Raw genomic sequence first — 26,449 nt, forward strand, 5'->3', positions numbered from 1 at the left:
GTTCAGTAAGAGGTTGTTGGCCTCACAGTTTATTGTCCAGTCTGGTGGGAATGATGTATTGAAAAGAGGAAGTGAAGTCCCCAATACAGCGCAGTGCAGGACTGTTTTTTTAATCCTGCTCCTGGTTGATTACTGCCCCACAAGTGACTTAGATATGAGGAAATATTCAGCTGTTTTGGCAAATATTCTTTTAATTTACTAAATTCAATCCATTTAAATGGCTAACTATGTTCTCAATTATCTTAATAAACATGTACAGCCTCTTGTGTGTCTTCCTGAAGGAACTGGAAGGGTAGGACATTTTTGCTTCACTGGACTCAGCCAACTCTGTTACTAGACAAATACAGAAATTATGTTTGAAAATGCTGTCAGGTGCATTCCTGTTTGCATTTTGTGTGTTCATTGTCAGGATGTGGATCCTTAGTTCCTGATTCTGGGATGGCAGGATGGCACAAGGAACTGTATATAAGAGCCAGACTTTCTCCTGTTCAGTACCCCAGACTGACATTGAGAAGGAAGAAGAGAAGATAATTCTGCAACAGGTCTGTATTGTTTATTATTGTCTGTCCTTTATCTAATGGGTTGACAGTCTCTAGTCATAGTTTCTACCAATACACGTCTTATTAACACGTCTGTTTCTTTTAATTGAAGGTCATCATCTTAGACATCTGCATCAACTTCACCATGAAGATGCTAGCTGTGTCTGTACTTGTTGTTGCCATGATGGCTCTGACTCATGGTGCTGGTGAGTGTGAGTGTTTAGGCAGTGTTTGTGTATGAGTTCTCTGAATATTGTGTTTAAGAGAAACATAGAGAGTTTTCTATTTTTTTCAACAAAAGTCACTTACTGTTGTTTCAAACTGTCTATCTCTTCCAAATGCAGAGGGCGGTCCTGAGACAGAATCAAAAATTCAAGAAAGTTGGGGGTGGATTTTTCCTCACATTTATAAGACGACAAAAATGCATGTCTGCACCCTCAGAGGATAGATATAACAAATATTTTCGACAAAAGAGATTTAAAAAAAGTTTTTAAAGATTTTAAATGTGTATGAAAAAGTGGAAACAAAACCCATATAGAATTAATCATTGGTTTATGTCATGAAGTGGGCTGCTTTATTGTGTATGTATGTATGCTATTGAAAAGCAGATTTTATATTGATATTGTTTAAATAGTCCTAGAATTTGAAAACAAGATTACCTAACACAATAGCCATTAAAATTGAAGAATCCATTATTGATAAAGTGTCCAATGTATAATGTAAATGAAAGCTGGGCATTTTTGGAAAACTGTTGATAAATACAGCTGCTTGCTAGGGATCATATCAGTCAGAGTTTAGGTGACTGAACGACACTGAATCAACTTGGAAGATGAATTTTACCATTGTATTGTCTATGCTGCTATACTGCAGCCTAATTTTGGCTGAGGATGATGTTAATGTTCCAGAAACAGAAAGAACTAGTGATGCTAGTCATGCTTTTCAGACTCGTGTGATTTCCTGAAAGAGTTTGGTGCCATGAAAGAAAAACAGAGAGTTATGGAAACCAGACTGACAGACAGTGAAACCAAGCTGAAGGAAAGTGAAAACCAGATTCTTGAACTGAAGAAAAAAGGTAAAGTGAAACTTTTGCCCTGATTAATTTTAGGACTTCAGTGGAGAATTCTTTTGCGTATCAGAATAAACACAATATACCAGTGTAGAAGTACATTTACAAAATGATGTGATCACAATGTTTTGCCTTACACAGAAAGAACCGTGGTAGTGTTCAGTGCAGCAACAGATCAGAGAGGAACCATTGGACCCTTCAGAACAGATACAACTTTAGTCTACAAAGTAGTTAAATCAAACATTGGCAATGCCTACAGTCAATCCACTGGTGAGTACATAATTTTTTTATACATTTCTTAATATACAAATAAATATGTAAAATGCGAAAATATGCCAAATCAAAAATAAAATAACTGTAGGCTATACGTTAAAGCTGCAGTAGGTAACTTTTATAAAAATAAGTTTTGGTCATTATTGCTGAAATATTCACTGTGTTCTGACAGTAGTACATGAGACAGATAATCTGCACTTGTTCTAGCTCTCCTAGTGGCATTTACAGGAACCCACCAGGCCTAGACAAAAATAACCAATCAGAGCCAAGAAAGATATAAATAGGATTTGGGTTGGAAGCTTGAAGACAGTTGATTGTTGAGTCTCATTCTCAGCTTCCCAAAATGTTTGTATGAGAGACTTCGGGAACCTGGTAATGATAGATTAATTTCATTATCCACTGACTTTTCCTCTGGGACCACTATGATGTTGAGTTTTTAGTACTGTAATTATATATCTCGACAACTATTGGGTGGATTGCTATGAAATGAGGTTCAGAGATTCAGTCCCCAGAAGATAAACTGTAATAATGTGGATCCCTTAACTTTTCAACTAGGGCGATTATCAATTGGTCTTTAGTTTCTGACCAAATACCTGCAAAATAATGACTTTCCCATTTTTGATTGAAATTCTGACGTTTCTCTGAGAATAAGAGCCCTAGAAGTCTGTTTCTAGAGCAACCAGACATGCATTTTGAAATTGAGTAAATTAATGTTTACTGTGATATATAGCATGAATTTTAGGAAATCAGTGATCTGTAAATGAACTGATTCCAACTATTTGTCACTTTAATATTTTTTTTATTTTAAACATGTATTGTGTTGATTCTATGATAAGAAAGATGTGATTACGACATTATGTAAATAGAGAGAGCACTGTCAGTGTATTCCATCAAGGTCTGAAAAGACTCTCTGAAAAGGATTCAAGGACTTCCATTAAGCTGTGTCAGATGTTGGAATAAAATGCTGTTTCCACAGGTACCTTCATTGCACCTGTTCCAGGCATTTACTACTTCACCCTGTTTTATCATGCTGGAGGATCACGGCCAGCTTATCTAACCCTCATGAAGAACAACGAGGTGGTTGTGACAACCTCTGATCACGCAACATCACATGACGGGGCTGATAACGGTGGCAATGCAGTGTTCTTGCAGCTGAAGCAAGGGGACTGTGTGTATGTGCGCTTACGTGCAAATACACATGTTTGGGGAAGCAATTTCGGTACCACCTTTAGTGGTTTTCTGGTCAGTCAGGTTTGAACAGTGAATAAAGATAGAATTTATTTCTCAATACAGTTATAATTTCTAATTTCTTTTAACAAATCTGAAATTATGATTATTCACTTTTAATTGATTCCTATTATTACAGCTGCTTTAAGTGCCCTTTCTACAACTTGGATTTGTACAAGTAACTATTAAACAGATTACAGACTATGTTACATTGTGTTATCTGGACAGGTAGATCAGAATTAAATAATAATGCCTCATCTGAGATCTTATACTTGTTAATTATCAAGTATCTACTTATCTTGTTTTTCTCTTCAAAAACAATAAAGTCAAACTCTTCTGTTGCATCTTAAAATAATTTTTGAAATGTTTTTTATGAAACCCTAAAAAATGAGAATGTAAAAGTGGTGTGGTTTGCTATTTCTTTATGAAACTAATTCTCAATCCTTTTATTTGCATATTTTACAAAATGAAAACTTCAAAACTCTAGCTATATAAATAGATCATAAAAAATGGAACAAACAATTATCAATAAATTAAAGTGAGAAATAATTTAATTTCAAATGTGTGTTCCACCAATGATTCGACCCCATTACAGTTACAACAAACCTTAAAAGACACATAAAGGACACATAGTGTGCGAGACAACAGTAGGGCAATAAACAGCACCCCGCGTGCCAAGCCAGCGTGAATCACTTCAGTTTACATATAGATTTATACGGAGCCCCTAAAGTCCCCAAAGGAAATATTTTATCTTGTGGGCTCAATTTATTTAGCTTGTGGGCACAAGATAATTTACTATAAATTCATATGCATCGCTAACGGCTCAGATGCACACAGCTGTCATATAATGGAGAGAACTCAGCTTATCAAGTTTTATTTTCACCTCGAATGTATACCAGAAATTCCTGCTCTGCTCAAATCGAATGTCCGCCAGATGTGTTTAGAGGGGCATGGACACTTCAGTAAAATGGGCGAATAACAGAAAGATCTTTCTCAACTAGCTTATCATCCAGCTCACCCACCAAAGACAGAGCAAATTTACTGCTTAAATAAAGCAAGAACAAGCAATGTTTCAAACAAGTGGAGAAATCAGCAAACAAGCCTATGAAGCCATAAGATAAGTAACGCGCACAAGATAATAACTGTATACTTGTAACTTATATACTGTTGCACACTTTGAACCTTTGACCTTTGCAATCATTTTGCACTAAACAAAATACATTTTAAAAATGTTGTTTTTATTTTAAATAAAGGGGATGTTTAAATTCATATAAAACAACAAGGCCAGCAACTGTAATGTAATGTATTACTTTTAAAATGTCCCTTAAAGAACTTGTCTTTGAAAAAGTAATAACATCACAGAAACGCAAGTAATTGTGTTACAACATGATCTGATGTAAATTATTGTCTTAATAATAATCACTTTCTCTTGTAACCTAGGTCTAGGGAAATAAATAATTAAACTTAAGTTTAGAGCAATAAACTTAGTTGAACTGTGATGCATGACAGCTTGCTCGAAACATTTAATTTGGTGAACAGACTTTTGTCACAGTTATAGTATGTATGACAGGCATTAACCAATTATTCATGTGTCTTTCTTTCTAGACTTGTGGAAGCAATAAAGAAAATAAACAGATATAGATGAATGTCAGACTTCCCTTGCATTTCTCTCATAAAAATCTGCTTTAATGCACTTTTCAACTTCATTTGTTGACTATCTATAGATCTTGTCCAATATTGTAATTGTTCTTTTATTTTGTTAAATTTAATCCATTTCAATTGTTAACTATGTTCTCAGTTATGTTACTAAACTTAAATTCTAAATTCTAAAATTGTTGATAGTACTTCTGTTCCTGAATGAACTGGAAGAGTGGGAAATCCTTCTTTGGATATTGATACCTGATCAGTTTTTGCTATACGAGACTCAGCATACTCTGTCACTAAACAAATACAGAAAACAGCGTTATGTTTATTCATATTTGCATTTTGTGAGTTCGTTGTCCATGGGTGTATCCTCAGTTCCTGGTTCTGGGATGGCAGGATTGCACAAGCAAATGTATATAAGAGACAGACTTTCTCCTGTTCAAAACCTCAGACACTGACAAAGAAGACAATTCTGCAACAGGTTTGTGACTAACGTGTATTATTTTCTGTCCTTTATTTATTAAGTTGACTAACTGTCACTAACCGTCATAGTTTCTCCCAGTACAGGTCTGATTAATATATCTTTGTTTTTATTGAAGGTCATCATCTTTGACATCTGCAGCAACTCCAACTCACCATGAAGATGCTAGCTGTGTCTGTACTTGTTGTTGCCATGATGGCTCTGACTAGGGCTGCTCGTGAGTATTTAGGCAGTGTTTGTGTATGAGTACTGTGAATATTGTGTTTAAGAAAGAAAATATAGAGATAGAGAGTTTGCACACACACAAGCAACAAATGTCACTTCTTGTTGTGTCAAACTGTCCAGCTCTTCCAGACTCAACAGAAGCAACAATTCAAGAAAGTAAGTGCATTGTTCTACAGATTTGTATCATAATAAAATATACACACTGGGGAAAGAACAGGAAAAAACTTGATGGTGTCACTTGCTGGTGTGTGAGACTGATCTTCAGAAGAAGGAGGAAAATCTTTGTCCAGATTAGGCCTAAATGGATGCATTCTTCTTCAGATTTTTATTAAAGCGCATCACATTTGTGATGAACATTTTACTTTGTTATGTGCTTTTCAATAAGCAAAAAACTCACTCACTGTTGTGTTAAAACATCCATCTCTTCCAGACTCAGAGACCGCTCCTGTGACAGAAATACTGACTGAACAAAGTAAGAGCATTTTTCTTCAGATTTGTATTATGATAAAATATACACACTGAGGAAAGAACCGATTAACAAAAGTCACTTCCTCTCATGTTAAATTGTCTACCTCTTCCAGGCTCAGAGACCGCTCCTGTAACAGAAGAAACAATTAAAGAAAGTAAGTGCATTTTTCTTCAGATTTGTATTATAATAAAATATAAACACTGGGGAAAGAACAGGAAAAAAAATTGATGGTGTCACATACTGGTGTGTGAGACTGATCTTCAGAAGGAGGAGGAACATCTTTGTCCAGATTAGGCCTAAATGGATGCATTCTTCTTCAGATTTGTATTAAAGCGCATCACATTTGTGATGAACATTTTACTTTGTTATGTGCTTTTTAAAAAGCAAAAAACTGTCACTCACTGTTGTGTTAAACTGTCTACCTCTTGCAGACTCAGAGACCGCTCCTGGGACAGAAACAACTATTCAAAAAGGTAAGTGCATTTTTCATAAAAATATCTGCACACTGAGAAAAAAACAAATTAACAAAAGTCACTTCCGCTTGTGTTAAACTGTCAATCTCTTCCATAATCAGAGGCCGCTCCTGCAACAGAAATACCAACTGAAGAAAGTAAGTACATTTTTCTTCAGATTTTTATTAAAGTGCATCACATTTGTTATGAACATTGTACTTTGTAATATGCAATTACATGAGCTAAAAAAAAGGTCACTCACTGTTGTGTCAAACTTTGCAGCTCATTTTACAGATGAGGATGAGGTGAGCGGATCAGGAGGTGAGTGCAAAGAAAGAGAAATGAAAGAAAGACCTGCTGTTAACATGATTCTACAAACTAACATAGAGCACCAATAACCTGTGAACAGGCATGTTTTGAAGTTGGAAGTAGTAACTTACCAAATATTTTAATAATTCGTGTTGCAAAAATAAACTTGCTGCACATAGTTTACAATGTTTGCTGAAACCTGCAATATGTAAAACACGTGGCTGAGCCTGAGACCAAGAACACGAACAAGCTGGTTTGTGTGCAGAGAGAGACAGAGAGGGGTGTAGGTGTTTGCATGTGGGTAAAAGAGAAGGAAAAGGTGAGCAGAAAGTTTGTGAGTAAACCCTTAAATAGGTGGAGAATTAGTAGAATTAAAATTTTGATATAAGAAATAACTTATAAGTAGGTATAGTGTCTTTTTATGTACCAATTTAATTTAAAAGAATGACACTGATGTGTCAATGTATCCATATCTTTCAGATGACATATCTGGGACAGAATCAACAAATGAAGAAAGTGAGTTGAATTTTCTTTTGATTTTTACTAAACAGCATTACACTTTGTTATGCCTGCTTGTATGACACTTGGATATCATCTACAGAAAGAGAAAAACCCTATTCATTTGTCTAGATACTAAATAACCTGACAGCCAAAGTCAATAACTGCTACTGTATTACTATTCCAGATTCAAAGAGTGGAAATGGGACAGCTGCACCTACAAATGGTCAGTAGATGTGTGTTTTTCTTTCTTCCTGAGTATCACTACAGTTACCATTACCCTCACTTTTTTATTTGCCTTCAGGAAATCATCACGGTCCCAGTGATCCATTAACGTGCAAAGAATTCTGTCATCACAACTTTCAAACATTCAGCAGTTGGGAGATGGAGGTAATCCTGATGATTTGAGTGCAGAACGGTTCTTCAGTCACTATGTTTATTTTGCTTGTATTGACTAACAAACATTGCATTGCATAATTTGCAATTCGAGTTTCCTGACTCTGTACTGTCTGTCTATCCCCACTGTAGATTTGCTGTGAGGCCTTGCGTCCATACCCAGCCTCTGTGCAGGGTATGTCCATCGAAGAGATTGGGGCTTTGGTATACAGTGGACAAGTGTGGATTGGAGACTTTGATGCACAACAGGTAAATTGGAAAAGGTCTGAGAGGTATTTAATTTAAATGACTCCACCTACTATATAAGGGCCGGCCTTGTGCAAATACAAGAATTGGAGAGATGGAAAGAGAAATAGATAGATAGATGAATAGATAGATAATTCCATCAATATAATTACTCATAAACATACAATCTAAAAAACATGTAATAAATATATTATATATTATATCTAATTATAATTAATGTGTTTTTTAAAATTCCTCAGACTTAAAACTTATGTTTCTTTGCACAAATGTAGGAGTTACACTACTTAATAATAAAGGTAATTAATCACTGGTGATTAATAATACACTCTTAAAGTAAAATCTAATCAAATCAATTTCAAATCAATTTATTCAATTTCAAAATCTATATTCAATCTCATATTCTGAAGTAGTGATTTCTTTTACACGGATTCATCGATTTTCCACATCAAATCAAACCTGCACCGACAAGGACATACGGTTATATATGTTTATTAACTAAACTAATGCAGAGTAAATAGTATGAAATGATAATGCAAACAAATGTAACAAATCTTTGTTCGGCTGGAAACGTTTGTACGCCTTCTTGAGCAGTCAACTACTGTGACGTCCTTCTGGCTGATGATAAATGTCTTAGAGTGGTTGGTCTTCAGCTTTGATTGTAACTAATTCAACTTCTTGTCTAAAATAACTGTAGGATGAAACGCTGGCCGGCCGAATCTTCCGTCGTCACTAAATCCAAGAATTAAATTAAATTTACTTTCTGTGAATCAGGCGACAATACTGTTATACTATATATATATATACTATATATATATATATATATATATATATAAGACTACAAAAAGTATAAAAAGAATTAAGTTTGTTCTTGTTTGAGCTTTCAAAATAAAAGTACTTAGAAAAGTACTTCAGCACCGCAAGTTATCACTTGAGGAAAAATTCAACACGTGTCGCAAAACGGAGTAAAGTACGGAAATTAAAAGTAATAACGAGAGTAAATAACGAGTGGATCCAACACTCTTAGAAGGACGAAAATTTAAGAAGAACAGAAGAGAGAGAGAGACCGGAGTCTGTCCCTTATATATTTTAGTCTGAAGGCGGAACTGGAGAGGAGCTGACCACGCGCGTCACTTCCTCTGGTGATTTATTAACTGTTCTTATCTATCGTCTTTTAAAGTGTCGAGATCATGATTCACCGTCCACAGAACCCACCATGACTTAATACATAGTTCACATGTTTTTAACATAACATAACATAAGAGCTGGTTTATAAAATAAAACACGCATATAAAGCAGCACTGATGGATTGTTCATATTTCGTGTAGTGCTAACTTAATCCTTGTTATAAAAATATGTGTCAGACATTTACTATTTGGAATAATACATAATTATAAAACAAAGTCCGTTTTGAAGATCCCCTTACAACTATACCAGAATTTACCAAAAGGTTGGCACTGTGGCTCCACCAAACATTCAGACATTTTAAACAAATGATCTGTAATTTGGTTCAACCTGAGGATAGAAACACCAGAAAAACATTATATTTGCGACCTTCTCCTGCTGGATGGCAATCTGTTAATTTTGAGAAGATGAAATTTTACCTCAATACTCCCACAGAACTAAATCTGTATCAGTGCAAATGTTGTTACTGCTATCTAGATTGGAATGTCATGGCTAGCAAATGGACATCTCACAAATCACCTTAAAGGGGGGGAAAGGAGTAACAGGGTGCCAGATGTGAATTGCAGGGTCTTTTCTCTTCTGGGGTGAGTCTATTAGATCAAAAGGAGATGCAAACACATTTCATGGCCCTCCTATCCTGATTTAAAACTAAAAAGGCATTTAAATTATCACACATCTCTTGTAAGAAAACAACAGTTTCCTAACTCCAGATGCTTGGATCCAGAACCTGGGTCTCGAGTGTCATTCTGATCTGTGGAGGAGTCATTGTTCTGTGAAAGAGGATAGGAAGATTGAGACCTAGAGATCCCATCTGTGAATCTGAAAAGAAAAAGACTCCCTTGGCAGGAGACTTCTCAGCGCCAAAGTCTCACCTCCCCTCCTGGGTCAAAAGGCCAAAAAAAAAGAACCTTTGCGGACCCTCCTGATGGGAAAGAATCAAAATAATATGATGGTTGTTGAATTAGGAGACCAATAAAGGGTCTCTTGTGATGAGGAGACGAGGGACATGTTCCTACACAAACAATGTGTGGACTGTGAAAACTAGATGTGATGGGCTCCTGACCACTCATAAAATGTTTTCTTACCAAAGAGAAAAGCAAAAATAAGAAACCCTTGGCGAATCCCAGAAATCAATGGGTACTAATCAAATAAGAACAAATCATGGATTCAAACAAAAAAAAAGAGAACATTAATGTCTCATTACTGTGTCAGGTCTTGATTTGTGTCATGCTAAGTCCTCTATCTTTGGTTCTCACAGGAAAAACATACTGGGATTTATTAGACAGTTACGGATATGTCTGTACCATGACATCCTGCTGATTCCTGGACAAACACAGAGGCATGAAGGATGTGTCAAAAGTAAAGATGGTGGAGGATGTTTGTTTGTGTCTACTGTGTGTATATGCACTCATCTGTCTATGTGTCATCTGTCTCATACATAACCTGAAGGCTCTATATCTCACATCAAATCTGAATTTCTTTGCTATCGCTGTAATGCTGCTTAAGGAAAGAAGAGACAAGTTACATAAACAGGAGCTGCTTCTTAGGCCTTGTGCTGTTGAGAACATTGAATGGTTATGCACAACTTTATTCTGCAGTGATATGTCTTTCTTCGATTGTGTATAATGAATCATTAAAAGGCTCAAGCATTGAAACCATTTTGTTTTCGAGTTTGTGTACCACCTGTATTCTGTATCGCAAAGAGCTCCATAGCAACATTACTGTAAATAATAGTGAAGGCCACAATTCTTGGGAGTACCGCGTGGTAATTTTTGAAAGAATTTAAGTACACGATTTGCAATATATTTTCCAACTCTGTGATGTTACACAGTTTTTAGATCAATATGTTCAGTATAGACTGAAATATTAATTTTAAACACCATTTGGTTTTGCTTCAAAGTGCCAAAAAATTAACAAATGTGCATTTATGCGACGCTTTCTCAGTTCACTGTTTGCTTTACTGTATGTGCAATTACATGCACATGCAAATATAGTATTGGGAAATGACGATCATACTACGTTCTGTGTTATTTTTATGTCACTTGAATGCAGAAGAAAAGCAATAATTCAAAAATGTTGTTTTGTTTGTTTTGTTTTGAACAAATTCAAATATATATAGATTCAGATAGATTGGCCATGAATGACACATCAGTACAGGAGATTGCCTGCAGTCTAAAACCACTAGTGGTGAAATTGTGACTCTTTGCTGTTGGGACCAAAGGAGGGCTTGGAGTGACGTTATTATAGAGACAACGTCTGCAGAGAGAGGATGTTGGGCTGGTTGGGTGGGTCAGCAAAACATTAGACCTTGACATGAGAGTCAACTGTTTGCTTCCCATCCATCAGTCAATGTTGGTTTATTTTAGAGTGTTGGCTGATCCCTTACACACTGAATGCTTAGAATGTATCAGGCTGGACTTATTTCTAGTGCAATGGAAGAAAACATCCCTGCCTGTCTTTTGTCAAATAAGTGACATCATTCACAGGGATGACCATCATGCATTCAGGGTATTAAGGAAATGTTTATAAAAAAAATTTTGCACTTAAATTTTATAAACCGTTTGATTTTCAAAGCTCATACAGTGATTCAGATGAAAGTTTGTACATTACACCTTAATTCACAATGTTTTGATTCAACTGTATGAATGATTGCAAGGGTATAAGGCAAAAAATAATTATTTTTAAACATCATTTTAACATTTGAAGATTTCTTCAGCAGTGTTATTTGTCTTATCCCTTAGTGTTACTGTAACTCTGTTGTGTGAGTTAAGAAGGAATTCTGGCATCGTGTTTAACTATTTTAAAAGGGTAACTCTGAAGAGTGGAGCTACATAAACCTGTAAAAAGTGTTGAAATGAACTCTGTGTGACTTAATCTCGGTTAAATAAGTTAAGCATTTAGTTACACTTTGTTTGCGCATAGTGCTCTGAATTCCTAATGTTAAATGAAAGCTTTACACAGGGGACAATGATTACTTGTGTGAATCACCTAAAAAAGCTTCCCACAGTTACACAGAGGACAATGATTACTTGCATGAATCACGTAAACTGTATGAGAATAATGACTGTATTTTGTGATCTGACTTTCCCAAGACATATCATGTGGTTGGTAGGTGGAGAGGGGGGACTATTGACAATTCTCAAACTTGTGCCTTTGGTTAAAATTAAATTTGGTAACACTTTATAATGAGTACACACTATTAAGCATTAGTTAAGTTAAGTTAGCTTTCAACCATAATGTGTGCTACCAAACAAAGACACATACTCACCACTAGAGCCGCTGACGGCCGCCGAGCCGACTCCAATGTGCTTCTCCATGCTCCCCTTGGCTGCACTGTCAGAAACTTCTGAGAGTTAACGTAAATATGACGTAACATCCCGCTCTCAGCACGTTGATGACGTGCCGAGAGCGGGATTGCAAGCTCAATGTACACGTCCCAAACAGATAAGATCACAACAATAGCATGTCTTCATAAACCACCCTTGTTCGTCTTCATACAATATGTTGGGAAGTTGCAGTAAATATCAATACAATATGTTCTATATCCCTTTGTGTTGTGTCTCTCCTTCGTCTGTTATGATAACTGAACATTTTGTGAGTCTTGAGGCATTGCCAGCCTTTATATCTCATTTGTAAATGCTTAATAAGCCAGTAGTAAGTGCTTTGTAACTGTGAATTCCTGCATTAATCACTGTTTATAGGCCATCATTAGAAAATGAATTTGTTGTGAGTTTTATAGAACATCTGCTAACACAGTCACTAATCATTAATACATGTCTGAATAGTGGATGTGCAAGTGCATGCAGAAATGTACAGTACAATGAAGAGTAAAACATTTATAGCATTTATATTTTATAACTGCGATTATAAACCACATAGTAATGACTATTTACAGCAGAATCATGCTTTATAAATGATGAATTCAGTATTTACTAATCCATAACTAATGTGCTTATCAATGATAAATAAAACATTTTTAACTGTGTTTATAAACTACATACTAATGTGTATTCATGCGTTATAAATGATGAATTCATTATTTATTCATGCTTAACTAATGCTTAATAGTGTGTACTCATTATAAAGTGTTACCTTAAATTTTAACATTTCTTCAAGGTTGATTTGACACTAACACTACCCAAATAGTGAAAAAATAACAGAGCAGTGTTATTTGTCTCATCCCTTACTGTAAATCTGTTTTCTGAGTTAATGGCATGTTAAAAATTAACTAGTCATCATCAAACAACATAAAAGCAGCCAGCAGGATCGCATCAGTCAGAGTTTAGGTGACTGTGATTTTGAATCAACCTGGAAGATGAATTTCACCATTTTATGGTTTGTTTTGCTTTTCTGTGGCTCGATTTTGGCCCAGGATGATGGCAATGCTACTGAAATACAGTCATACCATCCCGATATGTGTGACCATATCAGAGAGTTTGTTGCCATAGGAGAAAAACTTGGAGCTTTAGAAACCAGGCTGAAGGACAGTGAAAACCAGATGCTGGAACTGAGGAACAAAGGTAAAGCAAAATTGGATGACTTAATTAAGCATTTTGTGTATTGTGATGGAATGTGCATGATTAAAAAAAATCCTGCAACCTAAACAACAAAATATGTAAGGATGATAGGACATGTCTCCTCACTAACATGTTATATTCACATACTTGCCAGAGGTCTTTAACAACTGATGCTTTTTCATTAGAGGACTCTGGATATATTTTACAAAGTGATGTGATCAGAATGTTTTGTTCCACACAGAAAGAACCAAGGTGATATTCAGTGCAGCTACAGAAGGAGATAGAGCCATTGGACCATTCAACACAGAAACAACTTTAATCTACAGAAGAGTGATTACAAACATTGGTAATGCCTACAACCAATTCTCAGGTAAAACTCACCTTCATGTTTACTTTTGTATCAGTATTAAGATTTTTTACACAAAGTGTTAATGGATGCAATGATTGAGGAATAAAGGGAGATATAAATAAATATGATAAAAAATCAATCATGATGAGAATTGGCTTGTGTTTGTGTGTCTGTATGAATGTCTGCAATGTAGTTATTTTCAGAGACTGAAAAAAAGAAAGAAATCTATATATATATTTGTGTGTGTGGTTATGTAAGGCAAGAAAGGAAAAACACATTAAATGAAGACTGAGGATGATTTTTGGCTTGAGTTCTCAGTTGTAATTAAAAAATGAAGAAAGAAATGTAACCCCTGTGTTCTCCACAGGTCACTTCATCGCACCTGTTGCAGGTGTTTATCACTTTAGCATATTTTATCATGCTGGAGGAAAACATCGGGTAAGGCTGTTTCTGTACAAGAACAATCACATAATGGCTGAGACTCATGATCACCCGTCAATATCAGACACAGCTGATAATGGAGGAAACGCAGTGTTCCTGGAGCTACAGCCAGGAGACAACGTCTATGTAAACATGCATATAAATACACATGTTTGGGGATGCCCCACAACTACAACTTTCAGTGGCTTTCTGGTCTCTCAAATGTGATAATGGATGCCTTCACAATAATTTACCACTTTCTTGGGATAAAGAATGAATACTATATGCATCTCTAGAAATGTCAAATTTAAATATTCAAATGTTAAAACTATGACTTGATGGCAGCATATTGATTGAAATGGATGATTAACCAAACACAGTGAGAAATGTATTCATGTGAATGAAATGTATATGTGTTAATGCCTACAAACACCCATGTTTCAGAAACTGACTACCATTCAGTGGTTTTTCTGTTCACTTAAATGTGGGAATCAATGCACTGTATTTCTGTTATCCAATGAATGTAAACATTTGAGATCGAAAACATAAATGCATTATATTTTACAATCTGATCAAACAGAATGCTGCTTCTTATTAAATAAATAATCTACAAATGAGATCAGTCTTATCTATTGCTTCCTTTACTTTTTATTATTTATGATTTACAATTAATTAAAAGCAGAGATTGTCCTCACCATGTTGTTTGGTTGTAGGGTTTTAGAGAGGTATGACAGAAAGATTAAACAGGAGGTGCTTTCAATGATACAGTCAGTTGTCGCCCCTCTAACAGCAGGACCTTAGATGGTCGTCCAACAAGTTATTTTACTACATCAGATTTGGTTTAGGTTTTCATTCTGACCAAAGGCTGATTTTAGTCACACGCACAGTGTCACAACACCCCCCCATCTCAAAAACTAATGGGCAAGGTTCTCAGTCAAGATTGCTGTATAGATTTTCATCCCCAGATTAAGAAATCTATAGTCAGTTCCCTGTCACATTTGCCCTAGTGCAGCCATCAAGCCTAACTTTAAATTTAAAAAAAAAAATTTTCACATCAGTTTTAACCCGATCTGTTGTGCAGTGAAGGATAAAGCTTGACTGATATTACTAATGTGTGACCTTTTTTATTTAAGTAAGGGGACCAGCTGTATGCGCACTTAAGTGCAAAAGTGCATGAAACTCAGCATAAGTTCAATCAGGAAGACCTTCTCATTAACTTTCAATTATTCACAATTCTCTCTCTCCCCTTTCTAATCAGTTGTGATCGTTTACTCTTTCAGTTAATCCAATCCATCATGTTGCTGCTGTCAAACTTTAAATCAGTTCTCCTCTCTTATCCAGACATGTATTTGGAAAAATGTCTAAATATTTGGTTTGATTTCTAATGCCACCATTAGATATTTCTATTATGATTTATTAATGTGCCACAATAATGTCATATTTTTAGTTGAAATATCTTCATTTGGGGGTTTTATCAATCAAATATTAATATATGTTTGCAATTAAATCATAATATATTTCTGCATAGTCTCCATAACACCCTCTTGCCAACCCATGAATCCCAGCATGTTACTTTCATCAATATGTACATTAGAAAGGAGGAAAGTATGTCTTTTTTCTTGATGTTTTAGGATAGCTTTTTTGTTCTGAAAGAGTGTCAACATAGATCTTCAGCATTGCTCTTCACTCATCATTGATCATAAGGTAAACTGATAACTTTGATCACATTAAGGTTAATCACAAGGAATACGTCATCGACGTAGTGTGCATAAAGTTTTCTATCCAGTGTATCTATTTTAATTTTATTTGATATTTTTCTGTATTTAATTGTTATGCACCAACTTACCAAGGCAAATTACTTTGGTGCAGTATGAAAAGACCCCGACCGGCTGGCACAGCAGAGGGGCTGTTTTCATCAGTTGCCTTAAGACACACAAAATGTGACCTTATGTGTCCTTAACATCTGTTGTAAATCGTAATGCAGCAGTTGGAATAATGGTGGAAACACAGATTTACAAATGATTCATATTGATACAATTCTCACTTTAACTTATTGATAGTTGTTTGTTCTATTTCTTTATGTTATATTATAATCCATTATATTGTAATTCATATACAGCTTTCTTAATGAAATAAAATAACAAACCACACATCCACTTTGCACATTTCCACTTTAACTTATTGATAGTTGTTTGTTCTATTTCTTTATGTTATATTATAATCCATTATATTGTAATTCATATACAGCTTTTCTTAATGAAATAAAATAACAAACCACACATCCACTTTGCACATTTTAGATTTAATAAAAAACACAAAAACAGTTCCAAAAACAATTTGTATGCAACAGAAATGGGTGATTTTATTGTTTTGAGGAAAAAACAAGCTAAACTATAAGCTCTCAGATGAGATGTTATAATTAATTCTAACTTTTTCCAGCTACTTAACACAACATTACACAAACAAAGTCTGTAATCTGTTTAATAATTACTTGTACACATCCAAGTTTATTCCCACAGTTTATTCTCACAGCTTTTACTCTGTTGTTGTTATTGTTATTGAAATGTGTAACTGTTTAAGCAAGCTGTTATGCATAACAGGGACACACAGTTTTGCTATTATATATCTATATATATATATGATTTCACAGCAATATTTACTGTACATGTGAACATATAATCAGAATAAACTGTAGATGAGAAATACTGCTGCGTCCTCTCTCTGTTTGTAATTCTTGTGTTGGTACAGTAAGACTGATATCTCCTGAGTTCCCATGAATTTAGGAGTGGTTTTCATTGTTTGGTAATAGATATCTGATCTGTGTTTGCTACATGAGCAAATTATATCATTCAAGGATTCAAAGTTACTTTATTGTCATGTGCAAATACACATGTGTGGGGAAACAATTTCATTACCACCTTCAGTGGTTTTCTGGTCAGTCAGGTTTGAACAGTGAATAAAGATATGATTTATTTGTCATTGCAGTTACAATTTATAATTTCTTTTAACAGATCTGAAATTATTATTATTCACTTTTAATTGATTCCTATTATTACAGCTGCTTTAAGTGCCCTTTGTACATCTTGGATGTGACCAAGTAACTATTAAACAGATTACAGACTATGTTACAGTGTGTTATCTGGAAAGTTAGATCAGAATTAATAATCTGAGAGTTATACTTGTTAATTATCTTGTATCTACTTATCTTGTTTTTCTCTTCAAAATCAATAAAGTCAAACTCTTTTGTTGTATCTTAAAAGCATTTCTGAAACGTTTGTGTTTTTTTTATGAAATCCTAAAAGATGAGAATGTAAAAGTGGTGTATGTGGTTTGCTATTTCTTTATAAAACCAATTCCCAATCCTTCAAAACTCTAGCTGGATCAATAGATCATAATAGAAATAGAACAAACAATTATCAATAAGTGAGAAGTGAATGAATTTTAAATGTGTGTTTCCACCAATGATTCTGACCTCTGCATGACAGATTTCTAACAAACCTTAAAGGACACATTTTGTGTCTCTTGAGGCAACTGGTAGGGCATTTAACAGAATACTCTTCACTTCAGTTAATACATTGCATTTAAATCATAAAAGCAAATATCCAAAACACCCAATAAAAATCAAAAAGAACAGAGACATAGGAACACAGGGTGTGGTTGTAACACTTTTTGCTTCAGTTCCTGTAACTTACTGAATTCAGCTAGCTGCTCTCTGCTTATCGACTGTGTGCACACATTAAACCTCTGACCTTTGCTATCATTTGGTGCCAAACAAAATAAAAAATAAAATTTAATTGGGAATCCATTTTAATTGTAAATGAAGTGGTAGTTTAAATTGATATGAAACAACTAGAAACATTTGTTTAAAAATAATAATCCTGCATGCCAGATTATATTATATTTATGAAACAATGTCATTGGCCCCCGGCTGGCTGTTTGAGTCCCCTGATCTACAGGGTTAGTACCAAGTCTTTGAGGTACTTTATTTTTACTGGTCTTGTTAATCAAATAATCATAGAGTAATAACATTTTCTATAATCCCTTTCTGTCGTAACCTAGGTCTAGGGATTGTTGAGTTAAGTGTGGATCCTAGGGAGAGAGACAGGGAATGCGAGGGTGGTGGCTAGAGACAAAGACCGGAACCAAGGTAAACAGAACTGCAGGCAGAGGAGAGCAGGGTTAGAGGAATATAAAAATAACAAGTAAGCAATGTTTCACAAAAGAAACTGACTGATCAGGCACTGTGATCTTGTGAGGTGGATGAGGAAGAGTATTTAAAGGAGTCTTGATGCAGCCCCACATCCGGTATACCACAGAGCCCCAAGGATACTAAAAGACTGTACCCAGCCCAGCAACAGTCTGTTCATCCTGCTACCATCTGGGAAGAGGACTTAGCTTCGTCACTCAGGCTGTGAGACTGCTAAATTCATCCTCAACAATTTTATTTTATGACTTATTAATCACTTATCAATCTATTTGTTTTACAAGTAGCATAAAAAGAACTGTATCTGAATTTCATTATACAACCTGACGTTGAATAAAATAACCATTAAAGTGCATCGTACAACAAACACAGATCAGATACCTTGAATCTTTGACTGATATTGTTTGCTTGTAGCAAACACAGATCAGATCTATTACCAAACAATGACAACTCCTCCTAAATTCATGGGAACTCAGGGGACGTCAGTATTACTGAACCAACACAAGAATCACAAACACAGACAGGATGCAACAGTATTTCTCATCTACATGCCGGTTTATTCTGGTAATATGTTCACTTTTACAGTAAATATTGGTGTGAAAAAACACTTAATTTGGTGAACAGTTATAGTATGTATGAGATTAAGCAAAAAATGGTAGGCCTTGTCATCATTGTTGGATGGAGCTGGAGCAGTGTCTGGCCATACAGTAATGTGTGTACAAGTAGTAGAGCAGTGCTGTAAATACACAACCTTGCAGAGCAAGTTGAGGTCTTGGGAATTCTGGGGGGTTGGAGGTGTGACTGCATATTCTGACCACGTGGGTTCTGGTAGTTAGGAAATCCAGAATCCAAGTGCAAAAGAATATGTTTAGTCAAATCAGTTAGTTAGTCATCCAGTCTGGTGGGAATGATGAATTTATTATGATAAGCTGAACTGAAGTCTATAAGCATCAGTTTCATAAAGTCCCCCCTTGAGGTTTGTGCAGGACTGTTTTTTTCAATCTCACTCCTTGTTGATTACTGCTGTGTGTGTGTGTGTGTGTGTGTGTGTGTGTGTGTGTGTGTGTGTGTGTGTGTGTGTGTGTGTGTGTGTGTGTGTCCACTCCCTCCGCAAACATTCTGACTATTCACGCCCTCATGACTTGCCTTACATTTGTTTTGTTTTGAAAAAACCTACTTTAATTCACTTTTCAACTTCATTTGTTGACTATAAATCGAAACTATCCTGACTATATCGTGACTATAAAATTGTAATTGTAATTTTCTTTTCTTGGAGTTCCAGTGACTTAGATAACCTATACCAAAGAACAATGAAGCTGTTCTGGTGGCTTATGGTCTTCCAACATTTCATAAAGACGTGTTCTTTTATTTTGTTAAATTTAATCAATTTAAATAGTTAACTATGTTTTTTTTATGTTAATAAACTTCCTTCTCCCGTGTGTGCAATTCTTGATACTACTTCTGTTGCTGAAGGAACTAGAAGAGTGGGAAATTCTTCTTTGGAAATTGATACCTAATCCATTTCTGCTTCACTGGACTCAGCATACTCTGTCACTAAACAAATACAGAAATGACTAATACATTATGTTCATTCATGTTTACATTTTGTTTTCATTGTCTTTCTTTGTATCCTCAGTTCCTGGTTCTGGGAGGGCAGGATGGCATAAGCAACGGTATAAAAGAGGCATACTTTCTCCTGTTAGACAAGGAATATAGAAGGAAGAAGAGAAGATAATTCTGCAACAGGTTTGTGACTTATTAACGCTTATTATTTTCTGTCCTTTATTTAATGGCTCGACAGTCACTAACAGTCATCGTTTCTCCCAGTACAGGTCTGACTAATATATCTGTTTGTTTTTATTCAAAGTCATCATCCTTGACATCTGCAGCAATTTCACCATGAAGATGCTAGCTGTGTCTGTACTTGTTGTTGCCATGATGGCTTTGACGGGGGGTGCTTGTGAGTATTTAGTCAGTGTTTGTGTATTAGTGATGGGAATTCCGGCTCTTTTTAGAGAACCGGCTCCTTTGGCTCGGCTCACTAAAAGAGCCGGCTCTTTCGGCTCCCAAGTGGCTCCTCATATTTTTTTTTTGCTTAAATTAATTTATTACCAAATTATGTGTAAAATGAATATCTAATGTAAATACATGCATTATATCAAATGTTTAGTATTTATATGGATTTATTAATATACTCAACATGGAACAGAGTGCTACAAAAATAAATAATTAAACACAAAAACAAAGACCCATCTTAATTAGACAAAAAGCTGCTTGATATGAACTGTTTAACTTTGCACAGTGTACACTCTGCCTTTGAACTATCACATTAAAATGTGTTTAGTCTCTGTCTATGTAGCGCCAAGGTTTCTCGCTCTCACATCTCCCTCCCACCGGTTCACGTGCTCACTGTGCCGTGTGTGTCTGTAACCCCTCCCTCCCCCTCCTGCTCAGTGTAGATACACAGATGCCGCCACACATCTTGACCAATCACGCGGCTTTAACAGGAAAAAACGGGAAAATCTGGAAAAAAAATCCGGATCTGGCTCCCAATCAGGAGCCAGCTCCCGTCGTTCACTTCAAAGAGCCGGCTCTTAGACCCGGATCGATTGCGACCGACCCATCACTATTGTGTATGAGTACTGTGACTATTCTGTTTAAGAAAGAAAATCCATGTAAAGATTTTGCACACACACAAAGCAACAAATGTCATTTCTTGTTGTTTCAAACTGTCTAGCTCTTCCAGAATCAGAGGCCCCTCCTACGACAGAACCAATAACAGAACAAGGTAAGTGCATTTTTCTTTAGATTTGTATGATGATAAAATTGAACTGGTGTGTGAAACTGATCTTCAGAAGAAAGAGGAAAGCGTCTGTCTAGATTAGGACTAAATGGGTGCATTTTTCTTCAGATTTCTATAAACGTGCATCACATTTGTGATAAACATTGTACTTTGTTATGTGCTTTTACATGAACTGACTCACTGTTGTGTCAAATTGTCCAGCTTATTGGAAAGAAGAGGACGAACCTTGGAGCGGATCAGAGGGTGAGTGAAATAACACATTATTGTTATGAGAAAGAAAAACTTTCTGCTACGAACTAACACAGAGCACCAACAACCTGTGAACCAACATGTTTGTCTTGGTCTCAACGGTGTTTAACTTATTCAACCATAGTGACACTGCAGTCATTACAAACTCATGCAGCCTTCCAAGAATACTGTGATATACAGTTGCTCAAGCCCGCCATCTACCTCTCTTCAGGTTTTTACTAAAGAGCATTACCCTTTGTTATGTTGTGTACTTGTATGACACATGAATATCATCTACAGAAAGAGAAAAATCCTATTAATTTGTCTAGATACTAAATAATCTGACAGCCAACTTCATTGTCATTGCACAAAGTACAAGTACTAAGACAACGCAATGCAGTTAACATTAACATTACCCTCACTTTTTTATTTGCCTTCAGGAAACCATCATGGTCCCATGAATCCGCGTACATGTGAGGACTTCTGTATTCACAACTTTCATACATTCGAAACTTTGGAAGAGGTGGAGGTAATCCTGATGATTTGAGTGCAGAATGTTTCTTTAGTCACTATGTTTATTTAGCTTGTATTGACTTTCACATTTTGCATCCATAATTCGCATTGTCTGACTTGGGACTCTTATATTTCTCAGGTTATGTTTTTATTCTTGGTAACTTCACTCTGTCTGTCTGTCTATCCCCCCTGTAGATTTGCTGTAAGGCCTTGCAGCCATATCCAGCCTCTGTGCAGGGTATGTCCTTCGAAGAGATTAGGGCTGTGGTATACAATGCCGTCAATGAGATTAGAACAACTCATGGATACGAACAAAAGTAAGACAAAATGTGTTTGTTTGTTGTTTGTTCTTGCATGAGGCCCATTAATGTCTCATTACTGTGTCAGGCTTTGGTTTATGTCATCCTAAGTCCTCTATCTTTGGTTCTCACAGGTCAACACATCCTGCTGATTCCTGGACAAACACAGAGGCATGAAGAATCTGTCAAAAGCACCGACGGTGGACAATGTTTGTTTGTGTCTACTGTGTGTATATGCACTCATCTGTCTTTGTGTCATCTGTCTCATACATAAACTGAAGGCTCTATATCTCACATCAAATCTTAATTTCTTTGCTATCGCTGTAACGCTACTCAAGGAAAGAAGAGACAAGTTACATAAACAGGAGCTGCTTCTAAGGCCTTGTGCTGTTGAGAACATTGAATGGTTATGAAAAGAATGGCTTTTGCACAACTTTATTCTGCATCTGTCTTTCTTCGATTGTGTATAATGAATCATTAAAAGGCTCAAGCATTGAAACAATCTCGTTTTTGGGTTTGTGTACCACCTATATCCTTTATCTCAGCTCTAGCAACATTACTTTAAATAATAGTGAACACAATTCTTGGGATTGTCTTGTGGAGATTTTGACAGAAGTTAAAGATTTGCATGTTTTTTAACTCTGCACTCTGATTGTGATATTACACAGTTTTTAGGTCAATATGTTCAGTAATAGACTGGTAAAGAGAGAAGGACGGAGACAGACACAAAGATGGACAGCAACAATAATAGCAACAGCCATATTAATAGAAAAGGATGACGATGATGATGGCGACAATGAAAATAGCCACAAGGATGGGGAATGATGAATAATAATGATGAAGGATTATGTGTACAATAGCCTCTATAACAGTTGTGTATTAAAAATTGCCATTACAAATATCATTAATATTAGCAGTGGAGGTCAAGTTAGGACCATGGCAGCAGACACCACCAGGATCCATGAGAACCTGCGAGGAGAGAAAGCACAAAAACTCTTGGGAAGAAGTAAAGTTAGTAACGAAATGAGTGCAGAAAGAGACGGGGGGAAAGAGAGAAGCTTAGTGCATCACTGGAAATCCACCTGCAGTCTAGGCCTATAGCAGCGTAACTAAGGGATAAACTTGGTTCCTGAAGGCTCTGGGTCCTGTTCTACTTTTGGAGGCTACAGGAACCACAAGTAGCCCTGCATTCATAGAACGCAGTATTCTAGTGGGGTAATAGGGTACTATGAGCTCTTTAAGATATGAAGGTGCCTGACCATGAAGTGCATATAACTTTGTGGCTTTCTTGTCACTTAAATGTAGAAGAGAAGCAATGGCTTAAGAATGTTTTTGAATAGAAACAAAATCAGCATTTAGTTTTCTTAAATTTGGATTATTCATAACATGTATGCCTCAGATTTAACAGTAATTCATTAAACATCAGGCAGGCATTTTAGCATACAGTTGCCAGAAAACATAGATTAGATAACAATTACAAAATAAAGTCACGTGTCATATGGCATGTTAAAAATGAATAGGCGATCATAAACATAAACATAACAGCAGCCAGCAATATCACATCAGTCAGACTTGAGGCTACCAATCTTGAGTCAACCTGGAAGATGAATTTTACCATTTTATGGTTTGTTTTGCTTTTCTGTGGCTCGATTTCGGCCCAGGATGATGGCAATGCTACTGAAATACAGTCATACCATCCTGATATGTGTGACCTCAGGAGGGAGTTTGTTGCCATAAGAGAAAAACTTGGAGCTGTAGAAACCAGACTGAAGGACAGTGAAACCAGGCTGAAGGACAGTGAAAACCAGATTATGGAACTGAGGAACAAAGGTAAAATGTATTTTTTTCATCGAATAATTCATTAGGCATTTAATTTATTGTGATAGAATACTACGATTAAATTGAAGTGAAATATCAAACAGGCCTAGCATGATAGAGTAAGCCTTAAGCCTTAAAAAAGTATTTTGTCAGTATTACATCAAAACAACTGATGCTTTTTCAGGAGAGGTATTGGAAATACTTTACAAAGTGATGTGATCAGAATTTCTTGTTTTCCACAGAAAGAACCAAGGTGATATTCAGTGCAGCTACAGGAGGAGGAAGTAGAGACATTGGACCATTCAATACAGACATAACTTTAATCTACAGAACAGTGATTACAAACATTGGTAATGCCTACAACCAATTCACAGGTAAAACTCAGTCCACCTACATGTTTTACACAGTATTCAATTATTAGGCAGGTGAGTGAGAGGCAACAGGCAATCCAGGCAGACAGAAACAGTTCAATGATATATATTTTAAAAAAGTCACTGGTATGGATAGAAAATCCAAACAAGTGACTGGTGGGGTGGAGACAGACTGGCAGGCAGGTACAGATAAAGGTTAAGGTAGGTAAGTGAGTAAAGTTTATTTACTATAGCACATTTCACACAGCAAGGTCACAAAGTGCTTAACAAAAGTAAAAAGGTATGGTTTCAGGCTTCTGGCTACATGCAGGTTACAGAGGCCGGAAATCAAAGGCATAACTTGCACTCACAACAGGAAGGTATAAAGAAATAATCAAGTAAATATAGTGCAGGTCTGATAAGGGAAAGTGGAAACAGGTGACGTGAGAGTCAGGTGGCAGAGTCTGAGGATTAATGGGGAAAACAGGCTGTGGCAGTTGTCTTGACAACCATGATTAAATAAATTGTTGAGTTAATTGTAGCAAATAAAAATGTCTAAGTGGTGTCAATCACATCATTCACAGGGTCAAGAAATAATTGTTTTATTTGTATACATGTGAGATAAGATGTATGGCGGAATTGACGGGACTCTTGTGGCTTAATACTGAGCTGTTTTAACACCTGAGGAAACACATGAGACATAAATGTTCAACCCAGAAGAGTTAATATGATGTTAGGCAAGCCAAATAGTAAAAACAAACAAAAAACCTGAACTAAAGGTTGTAATTAAAAAAATTAATATAAACACACTGTTGTTTCCACAGGTATCTTCGTTGCACCTGTTGCAGGTGTTTACCACTTTTCCATCTTCTATCATGCTGGAGGACGACATATGGCAATGTTGAAACTCTACAAGAACAATCAACTCATAGCCATGACCCATCATCACCAGCAAGACTCACCTGGTAATGGAGGAAACTCAGTGTTCCTGCAGCTGCAGCAAGGAGACCAGGTGTACGTGCGCTTGGCTGCAAATGCATATGTTTGGGGAACTGACTACCATACAACTTTCAGTGGGCTTTTGGTCACTCAGATGTGAGAATTGATAGGCTGTATATCTACTGATCGCTGCTTGAAGATGAATTCAAAAATCCAAGATCACTGAAAACTGCTGTCTGTATCTCATAATCAGCACTTTGGAAACCTTGTGTTTGTTAAAATCGTGCTATATAAATAAAGTGGATTGGATTGGATTGGATAATCTATTGGGCAGGTTTTCCTGAAATGTGCCACAGACAATCATGATTTTTATGACCACACTGAATATTGAGGAGTAGAAAATGTACATTTTATTTGCAGGTTTACGTCAACAGAAAGGCCATAAGAGATTGTAGTGTGAAATGTCAAAGTTGAGCATAATGATCCTGAGGGAAAAAAATTATCAGGATACTTTCTGAATTGTTTTTATGTGGCAGTAAAAATGACTGAATATGATTTTTATGGCTGTGACCTATCACATTAGGTATTACCTAACAACAAGGATGAAAATAATTAAAATGTTATAATGAATATATTTAAGTTAAAAGCTTGAAATGATTTTTTACAGCTAACTGGGTGTGGCAATTAACGATTGACAAAAGTTCCCGTAACCAGATTAGCTTTGTTCTGATGGTAATGTAGATTACTTGTGTTGACAGTGCTTAGGACTTTGTTTTAAGCCGGTTTTACCATGTTTTAATTGTTTTATGTTTTTATGCTGCAAGAACTTTCCAATGGGGATGATGAAGTTGAGTTATGATGAAGACAATAAATGCTGTGCCTGAAGCTGAAGCGATAGTGGACTGATTTACCTTTTTTACACATCCAACACACCCGCAGTCTTCTACACAAGTTATTCCAGCAATACCAATAATAAATTGTCTAATAATATTCCATAACTGC

The 26,449-nt window shown here is 36.0% G+C and overlaps 3 protein-coding genes across 4 annotated transcripts; all 3 read left to right on the top strand.

Annotated features, from left to right (window-relative positions):
• Positions 1-432: 432 nt before the first annotated feature.
• Positions 433-3,460, top strand: LOC127363982 (caprin-2). Of its 2 annotated transcripts, none has more exons than XM_051401013.1 (5): positions 433-542; positions 652-751; positions 1,483-1,611; positions 1,747-1,875; positions 2,855-3,460. In XM_051401013.1, the coding sequence occupies exons 1-5, from the start codon at positions 447-449 to the stop codon at positions 3,133-3,135; spliced, it is 735 nt and encodes a 244-aa protein (XP_051256973.1). In that variant the 5' UTR covers positions 433-446; the 3' UTR covers positions 3,136-3,460. The 2 variants fall into 2 exon arrangements, with proteins under 2 accessions (XP_051256973.1, XP_051256974.1); XM_051401014.1 differs by having other exon boundaries at positions 652-745.
• A 9,833-nt stretch (positions 3,461-13,293) lies between these two features.
• On the top strand, positions 13,294-14,910 carry LOC127363986 (cerebellin-1-like). Its single transcript, XM_051401019.1, has 3 exons — positions 13,294-13,527; positions 13,766-13,894; positions 14,241-14,910. The coding sequence occupies exons 1-3, from the start codon at positions 13,323-13,325 to the stop codon at positions 14,519-14,521; spliced, it is 615 nt and encodes a 204-aa protein (XP_051256979.1). The 5' UTR covers positions 13,294-13,322; the 3' UTR covers positions 14,522-14,910.
• A 9,034-nt stretch (positions 14,911-23,944) lies between these two features.
• On the top strand, positions 23,945-25,889 carry LOC127364544 (complement C1q tumor necrosis factor-related protein 3-like). The gene is made up of 3 exons (XM_051402171.1): positions 23,945-24,170; positions 24,401-24,532; positions 25,333-25,889. Exons 1-3 carry the CDS (start codon positions 23,945-23,947, stop codon positions 25,605-25,607), a joined length of 633 nt encoding a protein of 210 aa, XP_051258131.1. The 3' UTR covers positions 25,608-25,889.
• Positions 25,890-26,449: the final 560 nt, after the last annotated feature.

This window comes from Dicentrarchus labrax, unplaced genomic scaffold (assembly GCF_905237075.1).
Source record: "Dicentrarchus labrax unplaced genomic scaffold, dlabrax2021, whole genome shotgun sequence".
Taxonomy (NCBI): domain Eukaryota; kingdom Metazoa; phylum Chordata; class Actinopteri; family Moronidae; genus Dicentrarchus; species Dicentrarchus labrax.